Below are 20,801 nucleotides of genomic sequence, written 5' to 3' on the forward strand. Positions count from 1 at the left end.
GTGGAGGTTCCATGCCAGTTGTAGGCACATTCTTTAACGCTCGCTGTTCGCACTTTCAGACGCCGACTTGTTGTGCGAACCCCGTACCCACACCCTATAGATTGCCCCTCTGCCTCGTTACAGATACGAACCGTTTCAGCGCGACATGTTTACTTTCGTACATCCTACTGTACCTTGTTTGTACAACCACGCGGACGAAAGGTTGTACCGATTGGCAAGGCCCGATTACAGCGTACGCCCAAGTACCGAATGAAGCGTCATAAGAGGTCGAAGCACGAAATAATTCGCACGTTCGCGCAACAAAGACCGAACGCCGATGACGACAGTCAGCCAAAGCTTACGTGTAGAGGTATTCTGGTGTTGATTGATAACGCTGCGGAAAGGTCGCGCAGATCGTACAAATGGGACCCGCGGCCTCCGTGAATCTGAGGAGTGGTACGCCAAGGTTTCCTAGCGCCGAATTAGATGCACCAAATTTGGGAGTGCACGTTTCATTTCATGCGCTCTAGATTCGCAGCCATAACTGTTGTGACTCACAAAGCATTGCTGCAAGGTTCAGTACATGCACAACAGAGGTCCTATAGACCGGTCAGCAACTGCATGTCTTTCGAATATGTGTGAGGACGTCATCACTTGACTAGCGGATCGGATGCCGGATGCCAATGAATGCCCCGTCCCGTCCCGCCTTGCACTTCATCGCTGGAGCGCATTCGGGAATTTCGATTACTCTTCAACGGCGATGATCCCACCGCACGTGACGAGCTTACTGAACGCTTCAGGGGGTGATGTCCAGGGTAACTGCCCTACATCCCCAATCTTATTTGATCATGACAAGACCTTCATGCGATGTAGAGCATGCTTACCATGGCATTGGGATTATCAGGATCAAAGTCTGATTTCTAGCTCAATCTCTTGCATTACAAGCAGCCTGTGCATTCCTCCATATGCAGAACACTCAAAGGGTGACAGGGTTTCTACCAGTAAGAGAATGGCGATGTCCTCGATGCGCGCTCACAACTGGGGCATTGTCAATTTATCCGCCTTCTCCGTTCAGCCTGCTATTGTATAAGCAAAGCTTCAAGCAGGTCGTGATGTAGTACATGAGTGAGCGGTAGGCCCTACTACAATGGAAGTGGTCAAGATGCCACTAACCTTTTCATGGTAAAGCCAGATGCGACATGCTTCTAAGCGAGCAAATTTGATCGACTTACCCTATGGACACACCCCTAGCAAAGCAGGCTGTACACCCAGCTCAGCGAATTTTCAAAATAATATTACAGATATATATTCATAATTTTTTGTTTCTTCCATCGAATCACGTGAATCAACATCTCACCTCGACTCTTCAGCATCGGTGGTTTAGTGGTAAAATTAGCCGTTGCCATCCTTCACAGGACAGTTTCGGCTAGCCCCGGGTTCGATTCCCGGCCGATGCAACGAGCAGCTTTAGCTATTCTTTTTGTGGTTCTGGAGGTCTGTTGTGGTAGTGGTGGTGGTAAGCTGGCGTGGTGGTGAGGAAAGGGGCCAGACAGCCTGATACCTCCCCAGCGGTTGCAACACCGACGTTCTTTTTTGCTGCTAGTGATCAGTCCCACATGTCTGATCTCCTTGCTGCGCTCTCGACAGGACGGAATATTGCAGGCGAGTTACGCTCGTAAGCCATCAGTCAGTGCTCACTAGTGTGGCTCATGCAACCCATGGCCTGATTAATACTGGGACTCTTGCACCGCGCTATTGTTGAGTAACGAACTGTTTACTCATACCTCGTACGCGTTTCGTCCTTCGGCCTTTTCGGTTTATTCTATCGTTAAGGCGAACAGCAGCGTCGATCTTCTCCGATTGTCCCGGGAACTGCGCGACCAGATCTACGCCTATGCGCTCCATCAGGGGGCTGTCTTTATTTCCACCGCAAAAGTGACTACAAAGCATACTTCAGTACAAGTTCGCGTCAACCGCAGGAAACAGATGAGCTCCAGTACATGTGTCGGCAGCTTCGCTCGGAGACTCTCGGACTGGAATGGCAGCTTAATGGCTTCATCTTCCTGTCTCATGAAGACCGGTGAGGCTGGTTCGTCGACAGATCACCAGCAGCACAGCTCGTAGGCTTCTTGAATATGTGCTGTGAAGCCTGGCGACAGCGACTCCGATGCGTCACTTTGTTGGCGCGAGATAGCCATCTGGCGAAAGGGTGTTCGGACAACCCAAGCTACTTCAGTGATTTACATCTCGTCACGCGCATCTGTGAGGACTACCCTCGTATGGCGGTGCAATGGCATGCCGATCTCGGTCAGCAGCCGCGCGTCAATTCTACAACTGGTGTGAACGATTTCCATGCAAAAGTGCTTTTACTAATCGGAACCCTCAACCCCTAGCTCTCTGCCGCCTTAGAGAACGACATTGAAGAAGGTTGGTCGGGCACAGAGCGGGCTATCCTGTAGCTATATCACTGGTTCCGGTGCCCGCATGAACCGTAGTATACTTGCTGTTGAACACTTCTACCGAAGGAAATGCAGCCTCGTTACGGCAATTGTTTGCCAGAGCAAAAGCAGATGGCTTATCCTTCAGCAGTGGCAGGACGTGAATATAAGTAAACAGTGATCCACCCACATAGTCTGGAATATTACTGAGATGTATACGACCGTAGCGCTGAGGAAAGTGCTTGGGTCGATCTTTGACATCCTGCTTCGTGATTCTTCCGAGTGCCACTGTTACGTCACCTGTCATCATTTCGACATGTAGGCGACCAGCTAGACCGCGCAATGCCTGCGCGGTATGAATAAAGAACGGTGCTAGGTAGTCGTATAAGTTTTGAGGGGTTTCCGGGTCCTTGCCAATGTTTGTGCATGCGTATGGCATGCTAGCGAGCCGGAACGGATTGTGAACCGCGAAAACGTCTTGTTTTATTTCGTTCAAGTTGGTCATATCTGCAAGCGTTACGTTGGGCTTCCAGTTCTGTTCGATGTAGTGCTTCAGGTTCATCGCACTCTGGCCACGTATGAGCATCTTGAGAAGCTTTCTGAGGGTGCGCGGTATCTCGTCATCAGGTGGTAAAAACAAACCGGAAACGATCCAATACTGAAGCTCTTCGTGGCATCCGCCTGAAGCCATACCCGCGACTTCAGTCTTCTGACCCTTTTCCTTCCAACGCTGTATAGTAGCCTTGACTTGGGAGACAAGATTATGGGCAGGAAAGGCATCAGCCGTTGCTTTCTGCCATTGTTGAAGAGCAGTGATTATTGACTCGCGCCCGTATTCGTACACAAACAGAAAGCCTGGCAGTGTTGTATCTCCGGCCAAAACATGAAGGGCACGACTGGTTGTCTGTTGTAGGTATTCATAGTTCGGAGCGGACATGGCGTAGCCGGCATACAGGAAGAATAGTGTGACCAAGGCGACAGGAGGCTTCTTGACTTGGTCCGGCGCTGTGGTGCCAACAGCATCTGCGATTTCTTCGAGTAGAAGTAAAACAAGGAGATGACGAGCTAATGCGCAGCCATTGATGTCGTTCACAGTGAAATGGTAATTGCACTTCTTCATCTCCGCCCATCGGTCCAGCACCCGACCTTTGTTGATGCTCTCGCTCTCGATAGCCCAGATCATCCGGATCGTCTGAAAAAGCTGTCTAGCATCGCCAATGCCTCCGGGGAAGTAATTGATGGTCTCGGAAGCCGACGTATTCGATATGAGCAGATGATCAAATAGCGGCATAGCTTCGTCGTTGCCGATGTTGAAGTAACCAGGCGCAATGGCAATGGCGGGCTTGTAGTGTGATAGACCCCTGACACCCGATCCGACTGCTTTTGCTGCCTCAGACTCTTGACCTAGCGTAACACATCGTTCTATCTCGGCCTTCGAAGTCGACTCGCCCAACCTCTCCACGAGCTCGTGCGCTTGGTTATACTGCTTGAGATGAATTTGTTCTTTGGATGCACGCAAAGGCGCCTTTGAGATTGCGCCATTGTTGGCTACTGGTATCAGGGAGAGTGCTTGGCGTACGTCCTTGATCACTTTGGTGTAGTTGTCGAGCTCGTAGTGGACGGCAGAGATGTTCAGTAAGGGACGATAATCATCTGGGTTTAGAGCAGCAGCTTTCTGATAAGATGCGATTGCTCAAGAGCCATTAGTGTCATTCGTGGAGGGTTGAGGGGGTCCATCTACCTTTCGTGAACTGTCGCATCTTGAACTGATTATTGCCCAGTTCACTGGCATCCATCTCTCCGTTGGCGTTGTTGTCCGACATCCTTTGTGGTTGTCAGAGAGAGACTGTATGTGAAGATCTCGGTTCTTTTGCGCATTGGAAAACACTGAACTTATGGTTATACATGCGTTTGCTCTCGGTTGCCGCACAGACGTACGGGTCGCGACGTGTACGTTAGTGTAGACAGTTTCTGGGAAATGCGTGAGTCTTCCAGCTTTGGAACGTGTCAACGGTTAGTCAGAAATACAGTGACGATTGTTCCTCATTCACTACGCTGTCGTGGTACGAACAATGGCAATATGTGCCTACTCTTTCAGCTCACTCTCACCTGCATCGTCGAACCCCCTTTCTTCTGAAGATTCAACTGCGCCCTCTACGCCATCAGCTATAGCCACACGGACGTAACCACAAAGAACACAGCTCTATCTTACCGTCCACCCGTCGCACGAGGACCCATCTCTTACTTGCCACAGAAAAGTATAGCTGCGTCCAGCATGTCCCGATACTTCCCTACACCGACCAAGGCTAAGCCTCGTATCAACCCACTTATTAAGCTCTTCGTATGGCGATGCTCCAATGACGGATGTAAATATGTCAATGAAACATTGGCAAGTGAAAGGGGCTACGTCCGAATGATCTCGACTGGCGAAGAGCTTCCGGAACCCATGTGGTACGGAGAAAAATGCGAAATGTGCCGCCAGAAAGCAGGGTAAGTTACGATTGTGCAGAGTGCATGCAAAATATATACTGACTTCGTATTTTCACCTTTGAAGTAAAGAGTGCTTGCTTCTTCAAATCAAGCCTCTAACGCCCTCTCAGCCTGTGAGTGAAGCGAAGGGCAACGATAATGTGGTGGTAGACGAAGACATCGAGATGGGGGGTTGATATGGAACAACGTCTACTCTTAAGCTCGAGTTCCGGATGTTCCCCGCATTGACGGAGGGTTGCTGGACATGTGGGCAGTCCGTTTGCTAGAAACACGCGTCGCCTCAAAGCTAATGATTCGCACCTAGATATGAGGCTTGATACCACCAAGATTCCCCAGATCGCTTCTAGTCCTTTTACATGTCATGGCTGATGGGATATGTGAGATGAAACGGGCTGCGGTATAAACGTCATCATGTACATCACTGAGAACGCGTCAAGACGCGACGTGCTAGACCGGATCGGCTGTAGCGCGTCTTGTCCAGCCCGGGCTGAGCTTTCACCAATGCTGTGCAAATGAGAATTAGTCCCGCCTTATGCTTCGTCGCGATCATGTGAAGCTGGACTAGATAGTTTTCCAGACCCAAATTCTTGCGAAAGATTCCACATCCTGCCATGCTCAGTATAACAGTTGCCCTCCATGCTCGTGATAGTCGCTCTCGAATCCATCGCCGTGGGCCTTACCCACATCGAAAGAGCTGAAGAGCTGAGCCCCACTCTCATACGTGTCTGTGGACGTGTATTGCGGAAGCCTAGGGCATGATTAGCTCTCCTGCGCAACCTTTCAGTTGACCAGATCTATTACCTGGTGATTCGGGAACACAAGCATATCTGCAACGACGACATTCTCCCGTCTACTGGATGCAAATACTATGAGTTCAGCAACGTCATCTGGAGTGAGCGGATCGCAACCGCTAGATGTCTGTCAGCAAGCCTCTCCGGGTCGTAAGACAAGTTGTGAAGATCATACGCATAAACCTTATCTGCTTTCTCTTTGTCAAAGCGATGCCGGATGTCGTTGAACTCCTGTGTGTACCATGTCAGCGAGAGTGGGCATAAAATTGCGATACTTACTGTCAAGACTTGCCCGGGATCTACTGTGATGATTCGGATACGTGTGCTGATCGACTCTTTCCTCAAAGCATCAGTGAATGCCCGAACCGCTGCCTTACTAGCGCAGTATATCTGCATGATTCTTAGTCCATAATCAGTGCGAGTTCAAGACAGATGATCTGTCAGAAAGGCCACGCACCGATCCACCAACATAAGCCTCTCGCCCAGCAATACTTCCTAACATCACAATATCACCCTTGCCGCCGTCTGGCCGCCTCTTGAATATCTTCATCACTGCTTGCGTCATGTTGATCACACCTTGCACATTCGTTGCCCATACATCCTGAATTACGTGTGTCGGTATGTCAGGTGCTTGTTCGACGCCTGACATGAAGCCTCTTTTCGTGGTCGTCAACGAATGAAGTGAACGTTCTAATGGAATACACACGCATTGTTGACCAGCACATCCACGTCGCGGAACTCGTCTGGTAGTCCTTGCTCTCCAAACATCGCCTCGATCTCTTCCGGTCTTGAGACATCAAGTTCCATCACGAAAACTTTTACGCCATCGCCAATTTCATTTTTTATCTCTGTGGCGAGTTCATAAAGTCGGCTGACCCTTCGCGCTGTAACAATAAGCTTCAGATTTTGTGGTGATGAACGAGCGAATTCGAGTGCAGTACTGCGACCGATTCCGGAAGAGGCCCCGGTAATCAACACGGTTGTACCAGAAAGATTGTTTGCAATTGAGTTGTGTGAGCGCATGCTTCCGTTCATGCTCACAAAGCTCTTTACGCGCTGGGATCGTAAGATGTGTGGTAAGAACGGGAGCGGGGATATGGCCGTTGATACCCGGTTCCGCGAGGCAAGCTAACGAGCCGACGTTCGCGACGTTCAGTGGACATTCCATCGTCATCGCTCAGCCGTTACAATTACACCCTTGCAAATACTCGTCATGCCACACGTGATTACTTTGACCCAGTGCTGCGGCGCCATTTCACCGAAATGGCTCCTTGAGCGTTCAAGGGTGCGGTGCCGCTGAAGGATTGGGCCAAGATGCAACGCCGAAACACGTTCCATTCTCATTCGGGTTGACATTGAGCGATCAACTTCTCTGCAGAGCTACAAATACGACTTCTACGCACACCTGTACGAGGTGCAGATGAAAACTCGCGTCGATGTTGACGATCTTGTTTTGACGGAAGAGCCCGCTCCACATGCAGCACTTCCTTCGGCAATGTGGCGCGGACGTTCAGATGTTCGACAGGTACGCGGAGGATAGCGCAGGTTCACCGCACACCGGCATTTGCAAGCGAACATGACAATCATGCACAGAAAAGGCTGTTCGAAACGCGGTCTCTCGGCAGAAGCTGGGATGGGCCGCTCCTTAACATGAGGCTAACACCGATGCATCTGGATGGGCGTTGAAAAGTTGCAAGCGAGGTACCAGACGACTGGGCCAACCGTGTTTGCGCCAAGATTGCGCGCCTCAACCGGAGCCGTACCTTTTCCTGACTGCCGTATCTCATGGCTCACGCCACTTGAGTCAAGATTTGACCGTCTCAGCGAGATATTATCCGCATCCCACGACTGTTCGCCGCGTTATGCATCCTCAAGCGAATCAAGCAAGAGCAAGGATGAGAGATTCATGGTTTAGGTGATTGAAGCCTCCGTGATGACCATCTTTTCCCCTAAAGATTATCATCGACATGTAATGAACCAGATTTGGGTCCGTGAAGAACAAGCTGCCTGATCATGAGGCTCCCATCAGTTCTCCTACCATCAGTCCGATCCCTGTCATATGGAATCCTTCCCCCAGTTTTCATCGTCCTTTCTTTTTCCGAATCGAGAGTACGAAGCATTGAGCATGCGATGCCATGCGTACTCCTGTACCACAGACTGTTCAGAGAACGAATGCTTCATATAGCACAATTTACCTCGTGAACGCTGTCTAGCGCATCAACCTATCCACTGTCTTCTGCATCGAACTACGAAGATGTCTGACCCTAATGCAACGCTCATTGAGTGTCGCGTTGAATACGCCCTTGGAAGTGTCATCATAGCTGCAAGATTCTTCACGAGATGGAAGACATTGGGATGGCGAGGCTTTTACTGGGATGACTTCTTTGCATTCTGGTCGTGGGTATTCTTCACTCTCATCTACGTTATGGTGGAGTATCTCAGTAAGTCGAACATAGCAGTGAGTTCGAGATCTGGCCGTTTGACTGACGATATTCAGGTATAATGGGTGCACCTATAGCCATGACCCAAGAGCAGCGTGAAGCACTCCCACCAGCGATGCGAAAGTCGATGCGAGAGGGTGCAAAGGGCATGTTTGCCTCGTTCTACTTCTTGATCTTCTTAGTTTGGAGTCTAAAAGGCTCGCTCATCATTCTCTTTCTCCGTTTGACGTAAGTGCAGTCCATGATGCTCCACAAGATCAATACTGACTTCCACGCACAGGAGAAGTACTAGACTCTACCATTATGTTCAAGCCGTAGGCGCTATCTCAATTGCTGCCTGCATAGCCGCCATCATCACTCAAACCACACACTGCCTGCCTTTGAAGAGAAATTGGCAAATTCTTCCTGATCCAGGCAAAGAATGCTCAGCTGGCATTGTGATTAATATTGTGATTGCTGTCGGGAACGTCTTGTGGGTATCTCCTCATACTTCAGTGATATTCAGCTAACGCATGATATAGGGTGGATGCTTTGCTGCTCGTTGTTCCTTTATGGATGCTGAAAGATGCAAAGATCAGTCTGTGGCGGTGAGTTCATTTCCTATATAAGAGGAGCCAAAGCTGATACATATTCAAAGCAAAATTCGAGTCATCTTCCTTCTGTCTCTCGGTCTCTTCGTTATGGGCATGGCTATTGCACGCTGCATTTTGTCGATCGGCACCTCCGTCCAAGTTGCTCTCTCTTCAGTGTGGGCACAACGCGAAGCCGTAAGTCTAACACTCACCCACAAGCCATAATATCGGGATCTGATTGTGTGCAATAGATCGTGTCTATATTTGCAGTGAATGCACCTGTCATCAACAGCCTCTTTCGAGCAGAAACATGGGCAACAAGACACTCTTCGAGCGGCTACGTATCCAAGGATTCCCATCGGTCGCGGACAAACACCAGTACATTGGGAAAGAAGAAAAAGACCGGCTTTGAGATATACAAGATGACGGATATCGAGACAAAGATGACGGACTTTGAGACAAGCAGCAAAGAGAGCACATCGGAACTGTTCAAAGATCCAATGCTATCTCCAGTACCTTCGCAGTGGAGATGTTCAGCGCGAGGAGCAAGTCAAGATGGTGACCCCGGACGTATGGCTTGAAGGGATGCGGGAAAATATCCATAGCCCCTGAAGCTGTCGTAACGTCCCGCTGATTGGCGCTGTTCTCCGGCATTTGGACTCCTTCCGCGGAGGAGAGGGATTGCTTGAGGCGTCCGCCTAGCATTTGGTCACATACAGCTTACCTTCCATATCGCACATCACTGCAGATGTAACTCACTACTCTTGTTGCTCAGATATAGTCCTTGTCGATTAGGGGTCGCTAGACACCAATAATAACTCAAAGCATACACTTGAGCCGCTCATCTGACGACCTGCATGATAAGACCACCCCAGCAATAACAGTCTTTTCAGCAGAGTCATGGACACATGTCAACGTACACTAAGGATCAACTCCCTGATCGACCCCACATCTGCCAAGACCTTATTGCCGTTCGCGGTAGGCGATAAACCGTGGGATGACCAGGGTCCGTAAGAAGCGGAACTAGAGAGTCGTGAATTCGCGAATATGTAGTCAACAATACGGAAGCACGAATCATGCCAGGAACTGATAAGTACACCACACTATCCGGCTCATCGCTCTCTACCAAATCAAGACTCATTAGAAATTTTCAATATGCCATCTTTCCAAGACACAATCACAGACCTGGAATCCTTACAGCCCTCACAGTTCTCTACAGACGCTGAGCGCTACGAAGCTAAAGAAGCAGCGCGCCGCCTTCTGAACCGCCTCGAAACGCCATTTGAGCAAGGCTGGAGGCTGTCTTTTGAGACGCCAGTGCTCATCGCCGGTATACAGACCATCCTTGACCTCGGCATCTGGAAGCAATGGACGGAGGCGGATAAAAAGAACCCTGGTGCACCAGTGCATCTGGATCAGCTGCTAAAATGGGCCAACGCGAAGGCTGAGCCAAATCTGTTGCGTGAGTATAGATGCCATTAGAAGTAAGGATTATAGTGCTGATATTGTGGTTTGTAGGAAGGTTTTTGAGACACATCGCTGCGCTATACGTATTAGAAGAGACAGATGTTGATACCTGGAGGCCTACACCGTACTCGCTATCTCTTGGCGACACGGTATCGCATACCGACCAAATCACACAATGCGGGTACGTGAAACCATCCTCAATCAGATTCCGTAGTGATCCGTTAACGCAATCTCCAGCACCGATCATACCGTTCCCACAGGCGTCAACCTCCCGTATTTCCTCAAGAAATACAATTATGTCGAACCAGTCGACCTGGCCAAACTCGACAACTATCGCGACATGACAGGCGGAAAAGACTTCTTTGCTACTTGCGCCGCTGACCCGGTGGGCAAGGGAAGTAGCTTCATGGGTCTGATGACCGCGCTGCGGAACCATAAGATGAGCTGGACAGATGTGTACGATACGAACCGCATCGTCGATGGTGCTGATGTCCAGACTGGAAAACCTTTGTTTGTGGACATTGGCGGCGCGCACGGTCTCGATACTTCGCGTCTCCTCGACAAGCATCCAAACCTGCCTGCCAACGTTCTGGTCCTGCAAGATACTCCCGAAGTCGTCGCAATGCCCATTGAAGACTTGGATAAGAGGATAGTGAAACAAGCCTACGACTTCTTCACGCCTCAACCCCAAAAGCACGCGCGCGCTTACTTCTTCCATGCCGTACCCCACGACTGGCCTGACGCGGACTGCGTTCGCATGTTCTCGCAAGTGGCCGCTGTGTTCAAGCGCGGATACTCCAAGCTCCTGATATACGAGGTTGTGTTGCCGAAGAAGGGAGCCACGAACTTGATGACGACGTTGGATTTGCAGCTCATGAACTGCACAAGTGGAATGGAGAGGACAGAGGAGCATTGGGCGAGATTGTTGAAGGAAGCCGGGTTCAGCATTGTAGATATAAGTCGGCATCCAAGGGCGGTGGAGAGCGTTATTGAGGCAGATTTAGTATAAGAGGTATGTTGGGCGCGTTGGTCGTACCACATGTTTATGTTTCGAGCCAGAATCGAGCATGCTTAGAGTGTCACTTTGAATAGGTCAACACTATCTCCTTCTGAGAAAGAAATTTGATGTCCGCTCCACCCTTCAATCCAATCTCTCGCCATAACTTGATGACCTTTCCTATGCACCTCAACATTCTTTCTTCGTTCTCCCCGCTTCCTGTTGGCGAGCTAAACACAAGGGTGTTCAGCAATAAAGGCAAATATATTGTTTCGCGCGAAACCATATGGCAGGTTTGCAGCAATCCAGCACCAATTCCAGAAATGTCGAATCTACCATACTGGACATCGTAGGCCAGGAGTCTTTTCTCGGAAGTGAGGGCGTACGCATAGATCATGTTGCGGATTTCACCTGGGAGACAAAGTAGGGGCGATGCTGCGATTGCAGCCTGATGGGCCGCTAGTGTGGTATGGGAGGATAGGGGACCGAGGATTTTGGTGTGGGTCTTTCGTGGCCGTTTGTAGGATCTGAAAGTCTTCAAAGACTTTCTGAAGAGAAACTTCGTGGTTCTTGAAGGTTCGAAGCTTTCTGCCTGGCCAGGTTTTGTAGAGATCTGTGGCTCTTTGGACAGAGTTGAAGCACGCGGGGTCTGCAACGTCGGATTGTAGCATGAGGTATCCATGATACAGGAGGTGATAGTGTGTAAATGGCTGCGCTTTTGATGGTGGCTGATGTATCCAGTGATATGTGTGAGGTTTGAGATTAGAAAGAACTGGTGGAGGCTTCAGGCGTTGATACCAAAATATATATTTTGGCCCACGACAGAGTTATAATCATCAAATGACACGGCCATATTTGCTACTGTTGCGAATTGCACAATAGCACCATGGATGACTGTTCGCTACCAGAAAGTGAGGGCACGTCTACCTTCGCTTCAGCTATTTTCTCGGCCTACTATCATCAGCTGGGACCCTATTACAGCGCTTGAGTGCAATGTTTACAGTATGATTGGTCTTAACATGCTTCGCACATACCTTGCGCCCAAGTAAATGAGCGCTCCAGCCGTGGGGCCTTCCAGACTACGCCCACTCCCCCCTCGAATTGAGTGCGCGTGTCTGGAATCATCGATCCATAGTCGACATATATGATTTCTTCATAGAGTAACACCACTCTTTTGGCCCGGGAACGTGGTTTCTTCGAACTCGATCTTGGTGATGTGCTGGCCGGGCACAACGATCAGTCCAACATAACGACTATTCCAAGCTACAGATGTTGATGGATTTCCCGACTCTTCTACCGCCTTGCGAATCGTCTCGGCTGATGGCGCACGGTACTCATGTGCCAGTGCAAGAATGATGTTACGGCCCTATACCGTGTCAACACAGTGCAAGCTCGTACACACGTCATAGCCTACCTTATCCGTGCACTTCATCTGGCCTCCAAAGACGCGTCCATCGCTGGCATGTATGCGTAGATTCTTGCCGATGAACTGATTCAGCCAGAAAGTCGCTTGCTCGTTGTCCATGTTGGGGTTCTTCTTTGCTTTAGGGAAGAGCCAGCTGTAGCGGTTGGTCCTCCTTGGGGCTAACATTTCGCTTGTTGGAAAAGAGGGGACCGCGATGTGGCTGTGTAACCTTGAGGCTGGAGTCGTGGCTTGAGAGGCCCGTCGGCCGATGTGGCTTGGCGCGTTTGACGCGTTTGCGCCAAATTTCTGGACTTTGCGGAGCCCATGCGACGTAGAGAGTCGCCATACATCCCACCATGTCTTCAATACGGCGGAGCTGCCAATCGGCCTTGCTCAGGTCAGACAATGTCTGTCTGTACGCCAATAGTTCAAGGCGCGCATTCTCTCGCACGTCGGTGAGCTCCAGAGGTCCGTACCATACCTGCATCGCCCTCCCGCTGCTTACCATACTTACACGGACATAAGGCGCTCTCCCAAACTTCCTCCCACCCTCTAAGCCCGAACTATCAGAACTCCTCTCCAAGTTCAACGCCAAGGTTCTTCTTCCCTCTCACTTGACGAAAGAACAACGGAAGCTTGTCTACTCGAAAGAATCCCGCGCAAAACTCGAAGCCGAACCTGTAGAGATCACCCTGGGAGATGTCACTCTTCCTCTCGAACACCTCGACCGGAACAGAATGCCAAACCGCTTTAAGACTTTCAGGACGATAGTAGCCGAGAGCGAGACTAAGGAGGACTGGGAAAATGTCGTCAGATGCTTGGAGGGATTCGAAGAGGCGGGCATCAAGGTCGAAATCGCGTGGCAGGAGCTAGTCGTAAGAAGTTTAAATCTAGCGGACATGCATCATCTTATCCTCAAGATGTTGCAAAGATCAAAGGCGACAGGCGTGAAGCTGACCGAGTTGGGTGTGCTGCGACAAGTATTGAGGAGTGTGCACGACAAAGCTGCCTTGTCTGACTGGGCAGAGGAACAGACAGCCAAGATGTACAAGCAAGCGAAGCAAATTGTCGAGCTCATGGATAATGAGGAGCACCACAAAGTCCAGAAGCGCGAGGATCAGCCTTATCAAGGTGACTGGAGGGGCAGGCCTTCTGTTGTTGCACTGCCGACCGAACTGGCTGCTGTGCTCGCCGAGCGACATGGCGGAGACAAGGAACAAGTCAAGAAGCTATCGAACCGTTTGGTAAATGCGCTCAAGCAAAGTGATTACACAGTATGTTTCCAGAAAAAAAAGCTTCTCCAACAAACACAAGGAATACTGACAAGCCTTCCTAGGCCTGGCTCGACATGACGTCCTTACGGTCCGGTACTAAAGCCGATTCATTCAAAAACGTTACCACACAGTTGTCATTCATAAAAACATACACCCAGGATCTCCTTGAAGCAATGATTGTGTGGAATGCACTGAAGACATCTCGCAAAGTACTGGGTGCTGAAATGCCCATGGCCGAAGAGGCACAAAAGTTCGAAACTAAGGCAGAGCAAGTCCTGACGGAGGGCATGCAGTCGTTGGATGACATGTCGAAGGACAAGACGGGCAAGTCGCTGAAACCAGCGTTTGTGGAATACGCCAAGGATGTGCTTGAGAAAACCAGATAAGAGGCGAGCACCAAGAAGTTAGATGTAGAAAAATAAGAATACGCCAAGACTGACTGTCATGTAAGTCCATATACTGTATCATAGCGCTGAAACGAATAAGGAAGCGTTCCTTTGCTGGTGAGCACAACACTTTGAGCATGGTCATTTTCGGTTGTATCGTCTTATATCAGTCAAGTAAACGCAGTCTCACCATCGCAGCGTATCAAATCATGGATAGATCACATGGCTTCTCTAGCGCCGGCACCGACTCTCTTGCTTTATTTGGCCTCGTGAGATTGCGCGTAATCTAGTCCGACGCTGGGTACTTTTTGGGGACAAGAATGACATTACTAAATCTCATCAGAACATGCACTGTAGACCTTGGCTCGAATCTCGAGCTAGCATGGGAAACATCGACTTCGTTCTATGTGGAATAGCTCCTCACTTGGTCAGTCAGTGTCCGATTCTTGATTTCGGGACCAAACTTTTCGAAGATATGGAAGGAAAGATGGTGCCCTCCAAGTCTGCACGCTGGGTAGCTATGTGTGCGTTCAGTCACTGGGGCCAGCACAAACGACCTTAATCACTTTCTCATAGATGTCTTTTTGGAGGCCGCTCGTTCTTGGGGCTATCATAAATCGCGAGAGTCTTTTTTGTCGCAGCTCTTTTCGAACATGGCAGACCTACTTCTTGCTTTTGAGATGGACCGCAGAATGGTAGATCGCAGTGATCATTAGTCGCTCCAAATTTCTCTAGAATTACCGAGGAAACATGATCAAAAGAAGTGTTGTGTTTTGTCCCTACGTAGGTATTGTACCCAGGATATTTCAACGAAGCATTGGACTCCAAAAAGGAGTATACATAAGCCAGTGTATTTATAGGAAGATCATAAATCCCCCGACATTCTGTGGCCCCGCAGTCCCACATGGCTGTCAAGTGTGAAGTTTCGATATAGACACATCGTGGTTTCAGGGATTAGCGATGTCGTGAAGAATGCGGCAGTCTTCCAGAGCAAGGCCATGGAATATGGAGCTATCTTTTTCGAACACGAAGGAATCTAGCAGAAGACTGTTTCACTCAGACATGGAACTATGGATTTGGAAATTGTGGAGAAGTCCAGGAGAAAAGGACATGAGATCACTTGGTCGACATTCTGGACACCATGAGCGCGCTCCGTTGACTTTTGATAGACTCTCAAGGCATTTTCATAAAAGAAAAGAGGATCTGAGAAACGACAATGAGGCTTATATACGTATGCCAAGTCTAGCGGTGTCGGCTGTCACCAACAGCATCGGCACCTTTGTGCGTAGTCTCATGATCGTTACGGCGTTCGGCATCAAATCAATAGGTTGACTGTTTGCTCGAAGCAACTACCGGGAATCAACGCGAGTAGTCAGCTGTATTGATAGACGCGGTTCCAACGTCTCAAGCGTAAGCGGTCGCGCGTGTCGTTTCATGGATTGAGTACAGACTCCAACACTGCTTTCACCTGACTTGTCAGCTGCACCTGCCTTTCACGACGCCTAGCTGCGCATACTATTGTCTCACAGTTTCAGATTCTGCTTGTGCTTGATCACATGGGCACTTCTCTATATCTACTCTGTTGCACTGCAGATGAATATCACAACACTCAACCACACCCGCAACGAAATCGCAATCACAACTATCAAGTGGACTCCAAAAATGAGCGTCGCAGCGAATTCATCTCCATTTCCGGCAACTGGGCGCATAACTACCTCTGCTCAAATCCTCCCCAACTGGGACACTTCCCGCCCCATTCTACGCTTCGACTTTCCCAACGTCCAAGCCCAAGAAGCCTTCCACCTCGCCTTCTTACAAGTCCGCTCCGAAAAGGATAAGGCTGTCTTCATGGCACGTTTCTTTGAGAACTACGACGGACAAGTGTCGATCCCACGACGCGTTGTCATGGACACGAGTCGTGATGAGCAAGTGGCAAAGGATGTACAGCGAAGTTTGAGGGTGGTAATGGATACCGACAGGGATCTGGAGGTCGCCAGAAGATTACAGCAGCAGATGAGTGGAGACGGCAGTGGCGAAAATCTAATGGACGCGCAATTATACGATGAAGAAATGGCAAGCCTTAGGCAGCGCCGGCTTGATTTCGAAAGGAGGCGTCAGGGTTACGGCGGTGCGGGTGGCTTAGTCTACAACGGCGGTGTGGGTCGGATGACGGACCGGTTTAGAGATATGTCAGTTCACCAGCGTGCTGCACATCCTGGCTATGCTCCGCAACAGCCACGCCAACCGGACTACTACAATAACGGCTATGGTGAGCCGTACCCATGGGCATACGGTCCAGGTGATGGAGGATACGGGAATGGAAATTATGATGCTGGATACGATCCTAGGTATCGGAACTGGGGTCAGTGGCGTAGAGGCTACTAAGTCTGTTGAGCACCAATGTTGAATAGTCATGGAGACTCTTGGTGTTCGAAACAATGTCACATATCTAGAAACGAGCTGGTGATATAAACTGTACGCGCCAAAACCAAACCCTATAGTAGACATGTTCCATCGTGATAGCGCTGTTCAGACATATGCCAGATCCCTCTTTCCACTGGCGTAGCCTCCTGTGTCTCCTGCCCAACGAACTTTGTCATCCGAGTCTTATATTTTGATGGCTTCCATACGTTTCCGCATCGCCAGCCGCGCCATGGCACCCTTTGGCTTGTTTAGTTCGATGTTCGGTGACGACGGGCTTCTTGGCGAGTAGGTAAGGGATGGAGGAGTCTATGACGTAGGGCTTTGTGACGAAGGACTCTGCGGCGGAGGAGTCTGAGGTGGAAGTCTCGGTGTACCAGCAACTCGTATCTTCATCTTAGCCGGTCGCCACTCCCATGGCAGAGGACATCTCTGCATCATTACCGTAGAATATCTAGCCGAGCAAGATGTAGATCGTGGCCTGACAGATGCCGTAGGTGGGAGTTTGTATGGAGGATTCCAAGTGGGCGAAGTAGTGGGGTTTGAACGAGAGGTAGTGGCCCGGGAAGAAGCAGCCATAACGGAGGCAGTACAGATAGCAAAAGACAGTAGTAGTTCAAGGAATCTGGTGATGTGAGGGTTGTTGTGAGACGATAGTGCAATAGCAATATGTGAGGCGTGTTCTATCGGAACCACCAGAGTTTTGTTTGAGCTGGCGAGCATTGCGACTGCTGTATTGTGACAGTATGGCACTTTCCAGCGTAAGTGCTTAGATGGCAGAAGGGGTGATTCTAGGCTACCATCCGTTATCAGTGCCCGACACCAACACCTGGAATGCAGGGACGACCGGACCATGATGTACGGTACAGCCATACCTCGACACAATAAATACACGATGGCGAATATCTCCAAGGTCTGGTGTCCATGACGCGGCGTCTTTCGTACCGTCGTGGTCACGTTTTGATGAGTTCTTCAATAGATCATTTCGTCAAGATTCGTATTCGTACAATGGTATCACTCTTCAAATCCCAGCCACTCGCCGACATCTTCGCCTTCATCACTATCGACCATCTCTTCATCCGTTGTCCCATATTCAATGGCTTTGACCCCAAAATCAAGCTGTGCTGACTTTCCTTTCTCCTCTGGCGGCTGTGCCAAAAGATATTCAATGCGATAGATGTTCTCGTCCGCCAGTCTGGCGAGCTCGGCTTGTATCCTGCGAACAGCTTTTTCAACACTTCTTAATTCAGCCTCGAGGCCGCCCTTGTTGTCCTTCATCCATCGACCATGCTTGCTGAGGAGCGATTCGATCCACACTAGATTGAACTCTAGATGCGGAGACTCATCGGCCTGAAGAGCAACAAATCGTAATAAGCGGCCTAGATACACTGAAGGTAGGTCTTTGACTACCAAAGCTACGCTACCCACGGGTGTGGCTTCGTATACGCGGCGAACCAGATTGCGCTCGTTGAGGCGGAAGGCCATGACCAATGCTTTGAGATAGTCCTTTTGTGCGAGAGTTTCGAGAGTTGTAGCTGGGGTAACGGTGATGTCTAGGTCGAATGGATCGAACTGGAATGTGTTGTCGAGTGAGTAGATTAGTAGACCTTCTGTTGATGCAGCACAGAACGCTCGCCCAGTGGGTGAGAATGCGACAGCAGGTACCCGTACTTCGGGTCGTGTTCTCCGTGCGCCAATGCCTTTTTGCGCTCCAGGTAAGGTTGTGTCTCGACGATCTTCCAGGTCTGACGCCTCGCCTTGGTCGTCAATAAGACCTTGCGGGCCGGCGTCTGTGAGCAGCTTGCTATTGAGGAACTCTTGTGTGCCATCAAGAGAAAGATTCACGGATACAGTGAACTTCTTGAGTAACACACCCGACTGAACATCGTACAAGCAAATGTACTTGCTGTTACCACCAGCAAGTACACATGTCCCGTCTGCACTGTACTTGACTGATGTAAAGGCTTTGGTGCCTGCGACGTTGGCCGCCGTTCTTCGATCTGACATCTTACGACCACCAGAAACATCTCGTCGCGCATCGACGCCGTTTTCTTGTGCAGCATCGGAGACGTTCCAGAATGTGAGCTGCCCGTCAAGTGTTGTCACGGCTATTTGCTTTGAGTCGGGGCGGAAAGCGACAGATAGAATATCTGCCATGAGTTGCAGCGGCTCACTTGTTTGCGTGCGAGCAAAGATGTTCCAGACGCGGACAGTCCTGTCCCAACTTCCACTCACCAGCGTGCCTGCATCAGGAGAGAATGACAAGGACGATACAGGGCCCTCGTGCCCAGACAGCCTATCAAGCAGCTGGCCGGTCTGGACAGACCAGATGTGAATGTCGAAAGAATCGATAGAACCTGCGCATACGACCTCGCCGCTCGGGTCAACGGCCAAGGATGAAAACGAAAGTCTCGAAGGTGCTGTGAATGTGCGGAAGTTGCGATACCGGTGGAGATCCCACGCCCTGACAGAACCATCGAGACTGGCTGTGAACAGGACATTTCCCTTCTTCGCAAATTCGCAGGCCGTTACACCACCCATGTGTTCGGTGAATGTGACGACACAGAAACCAGAACTGACTTCCCACACCTTGATCTTTCCGTCGTCAGCCGCCGTTATTATGCGCTGGCCGTCTGGCGAGTATGCGATGGTGTTCATTGAGTCGAAGTGCCCCTGCTGCTTCAGAATGTACGATTCCGACTGCCACTCCCAGACCAGCAGCTGCCCGAGCTTCGATGCGCCAAAGGCGAGCCATTCTCCGGTCTTGTTGATTGCGACATAGTCGATATCGTTTTGAGAAATGCTGAGGCTGGAGATTTGAGCAAACTCTGGCAGCTCGTGAATGAAAAAGGCACCGTGGGAGAAGCCTGTAACGAGTAGTTTCGACTCGGGATGGAAGCTGGCGCATGTGACATGTGCGTTGTTCTGGTGGAAGAAGTGGCGCTCCGCGATGCCCCATTGTAGGTTTTCGTCGTCGTTCTCATCGGCGTCGGCTGGCGCATCGTACCGCAGCATGTATTTCCATACGAACAGTGCACCGTCCTTACTGACTGTGTAAATAGTCTCTTGATCCTTAGAGAACCAGGCGCCGACTACTTCCTGCCTGTGTCCACCCAGTGTGGTCTGCGCATGCCCTTCTTCTTGATCCACGCTCCAGATGCGTGCCGTCATATCTTTAGACGCGCTAAGGAAAAACCTCGAGTCGCTCGACCACTCTATGCTTTGCACGCTGTTGTAGTGTCCTGTGTATATCCGGTGTCGCACAAATGGCGCAAACTCTAAATCGCCCTCTGCGACGTCTGGAGTAGACGGGGTGTGCCATACTTCGATCTGCCGTCCTATGCCTACTGCAAAATGCCGACCCGAGGGAGAGAAAGCGATCGAGGTAACTTCGCCGCGGAGGGAGAAGTGGTAGAGTACGATGCGACGAGGGACATTGGTAAGGACTGCGCGACCGTCTTCGTCGACTGAGAGGAGGAGATTTCCGCGAGGGTTGAGGGCAAGGCGTGCGATGTTCTTCCGGTGCGCAAACGGAAGTGTGTGTGATTTGGAGCTGGGCAGAATTAGCGCGCGTCTATTATTGTGGAAGTCGCGAGTTGATACTCACTTTACAAGGTCGAAGACAGTGACCCGGTTACCAACCGGTGATAGTAGACATGTGCCATCTGGAGTGAAGAGAAGGTTGCCTCTGCTGTAGACGGTACCCAGCAGGTTGGAGAACTACAAAAGTCAGTTGCGAACACGTCCATGGCAGGATTGGACTTGCCTGGAAGTCAGTCTTCATCTTCAATATGTCTTGGCTGCAGTCTCGTCATGTCGTGGCGGGCGTGGTCGCATCTTGAACTTTTTCGAAGCTCGGATCATGCTTAGACGCGCTAGTTGGGTAGGCTGCATTAGTCGCGGTACCCCGTTCAGGGTCAGTGCTTGCCGAATGGGCGACTCTGAGAAAGGGGACCCAAATTGTCTACACCACCACGTCTCCTCACCAGACCCTGTACCACACGCCTTTCAGTAACCTCACTACTGGATTGCTTCTCATCCGCAATCTCCATGTATGTTTGCACACTGCACATCATCTTCTACGAGACTGGACATAGCTAACACTGCTCCCCAGACCCCATACACACCAGCGGTCAACCA

The 20,801-nt window shown here is 50.3% G+C and overlaps 8 protein-coding genes across 8 annotated transcripts; 4 read left to right on the plus strand and 4 right to left on the minus strand.

Moving 5' to 3' along the window:
• Nucleotides 1-2,427: 2,427 nt before the first annotated feature.
• On the minus strand, nucleotides 2,428-4,240 carry AA0111_g10255 (hypothetical protein; the record flags this gene model as incomplete). Its single annotated transcript, XM_028643984.1, has 2 exons — nucleotides 2,428-4,109; nucleotides 4,159-4,240. The coding sequence occupies 2 exons, from the start codon at nucleotides 4,238-4,240 to the stop codon at nucleotides 2,428-2,430; spliced, it is 1,764 nt and encodes a 587-aa protein (XP_028502210.1).
• Nucleotides 4,241-5,687: 1,447 nt separating this feature from the next.
• Nucleotides 5,688-6,505, minus strand: AA0111_g10256 (hypothetical protein; the record flags this gene model as incomplete). Its single annotated transcript, XM_028643985.1, has 5 exons — nucleotides 5,688-5,817; nucleotides 5,874-5,929; nucleotides 5,978-6,088; nucleotides 6,156-6,354; nucleotides 6,405-6,505. The coding sequence occupies 5 exons, from the start codon at nucleotides 6,503-6,505 to the stop codon at nucleotides 5,688-5,690; spliced, it is 597 nt and encodes a 198-aa protein (XP_028502209.1).
• A 1,447-nt stretch (nucleotides 6,506-7,952) lies between these two features.
• Nucleotides 7,953-9,292, plus strand: AA0111_g10257 (hypothetical protein; the record flags this gene model as incomplete). The annotated part of the gene is made up of 6 exons (XM_028643986.1): nucleotides 7,953-8,139; nucleotides 8,196-8,367; nucleotides 8,420-8,611; nucleotides 8,661-8,726; nucleotides 8,777-8,906; nucleotides 8,963-9,292. The coding sequence occupies 6 exons, from the start codon at nucleotides 7,953-7,955 to the stop codon at nucleotides 9,290-9,292; spliced, it is 1,077 nt and encodes a 358-aa protein (XP_028502208.1).
• A 574-nt stretch (nucleotides 9,293-9,866) lies between these two features.
• On the plus strand, nucleotides 9,867-11,187 carry AA0111_g10258 (hypothetical protein; the record flags this gene model as incomplete). The annotated part of the gene is made up of 3 exons (XM_028643987.1): nucleotides 9,867-10,173; nucleotides 10,230-10,359; nucleotides 10,416-11,187. The coding sequence occupies 3 exons, from the start codon at nucleotides 9,867-9,869 to the stop codon at nucleotides 11,185-11,187; spliced, it is 1,209 nt and encodes a 402-aa protein (XP_028502213.1).
• A 1,141-nt stretch (nucleotides 11,188-12,328) lies between these two features.
• On the minus strand, nucleotides 12,329-12,766 carry AA0111_g10259 (hypothetical protein; the record flags this gene model as incomplete). The annotated part of the gene is made up of 2 exons (XM_028643988.1): nucleotides 12,329-12,541; nucleotides 12,590-12,766. 2 exons carry the CDS (start codon nucleotides 12,764-12,766, stop codon nucleotides 12,329-12,331), a joined length of 390 nt encoding a protein of 129 aa, XP_028502212.1.
• A 170-nt stretch (nucleotides 12,767-12,936) lies between these two features.
• AA0111_g10260 (hypothetical protein) lies at nucleotides 12,937-14,240 on the plus strand (the record flags this gene model as incomplete). Its single annotated transcript, XM_028643990.1, has 3 exons — nucleotides 12,937-13,048; nucleotides 13,106-13,854; nucleotides 13,917-14,240. 3 exons carry the CDS (start codon nucleotides 12,937-12,939, stop codon nucleotides 14,238-14,240), a joined length of 1,185 nt encoding a protein of 394 aa, XP_028502143.1.
• A 1,662-nt stretch (nucleotides 14,241-15,902) lies between these two features.
• Nucleotides 15,903-16,625, plus strand: AA0111_g10261 (hypothetical protein; the record flags this gene model as incomplete). The annotated part of the gene is made up of 1 exon (XM_028643991.1): nucleotides 15,903-16,625. The coding sequence occupies one exon, from the start codon at nucleotides 15,903-15,905 to the stop codon at nucleotides 16,623-16,625; it is 723 nt and encodes a 240-aa protein (XP_028502144.1).
• Nucleotides 16,626-17,675: 1,050 nt separating this feature from the next.
• AA0111_g10262 (Periodic tryptophan protein 2) lies at nucleotides 17,676-20,737 on the minus strand (the record flags this gene model as incomplete). Its single annotated transcript, XM_028643992.1, has 3 exons — nucleotides 17,676-20,214; nucleotides 20,269-20,381; nucleotides 20,648-20,737. The coding sequence occupies 3 exons, from the start codon at nucleotides 20,735-20,737 to the stop codon at nucleotides 17,676-17,678; spliced, it is 2,742 nt and encodes a 913-aa protein (XP_028502141.1).
• Nucleotides 20,738-20,801: the final 64 nt, after the last annotated feature.

The sequence above is a fragment of the Alternaria arborescens genome (genome assembly GCF_004154835.1).
Source record: "Alternaria arborescens strain FERA 675 chromosome Unknown contig_33, whole genome shotgun sequence".
NCBI classification, from domain to species: Eukaryota; Fungi; Ascomycota; class Dothideomycetes; order Pleosporales; family Pleosporaceae; genus Alternaria; species Alternaria arborescens.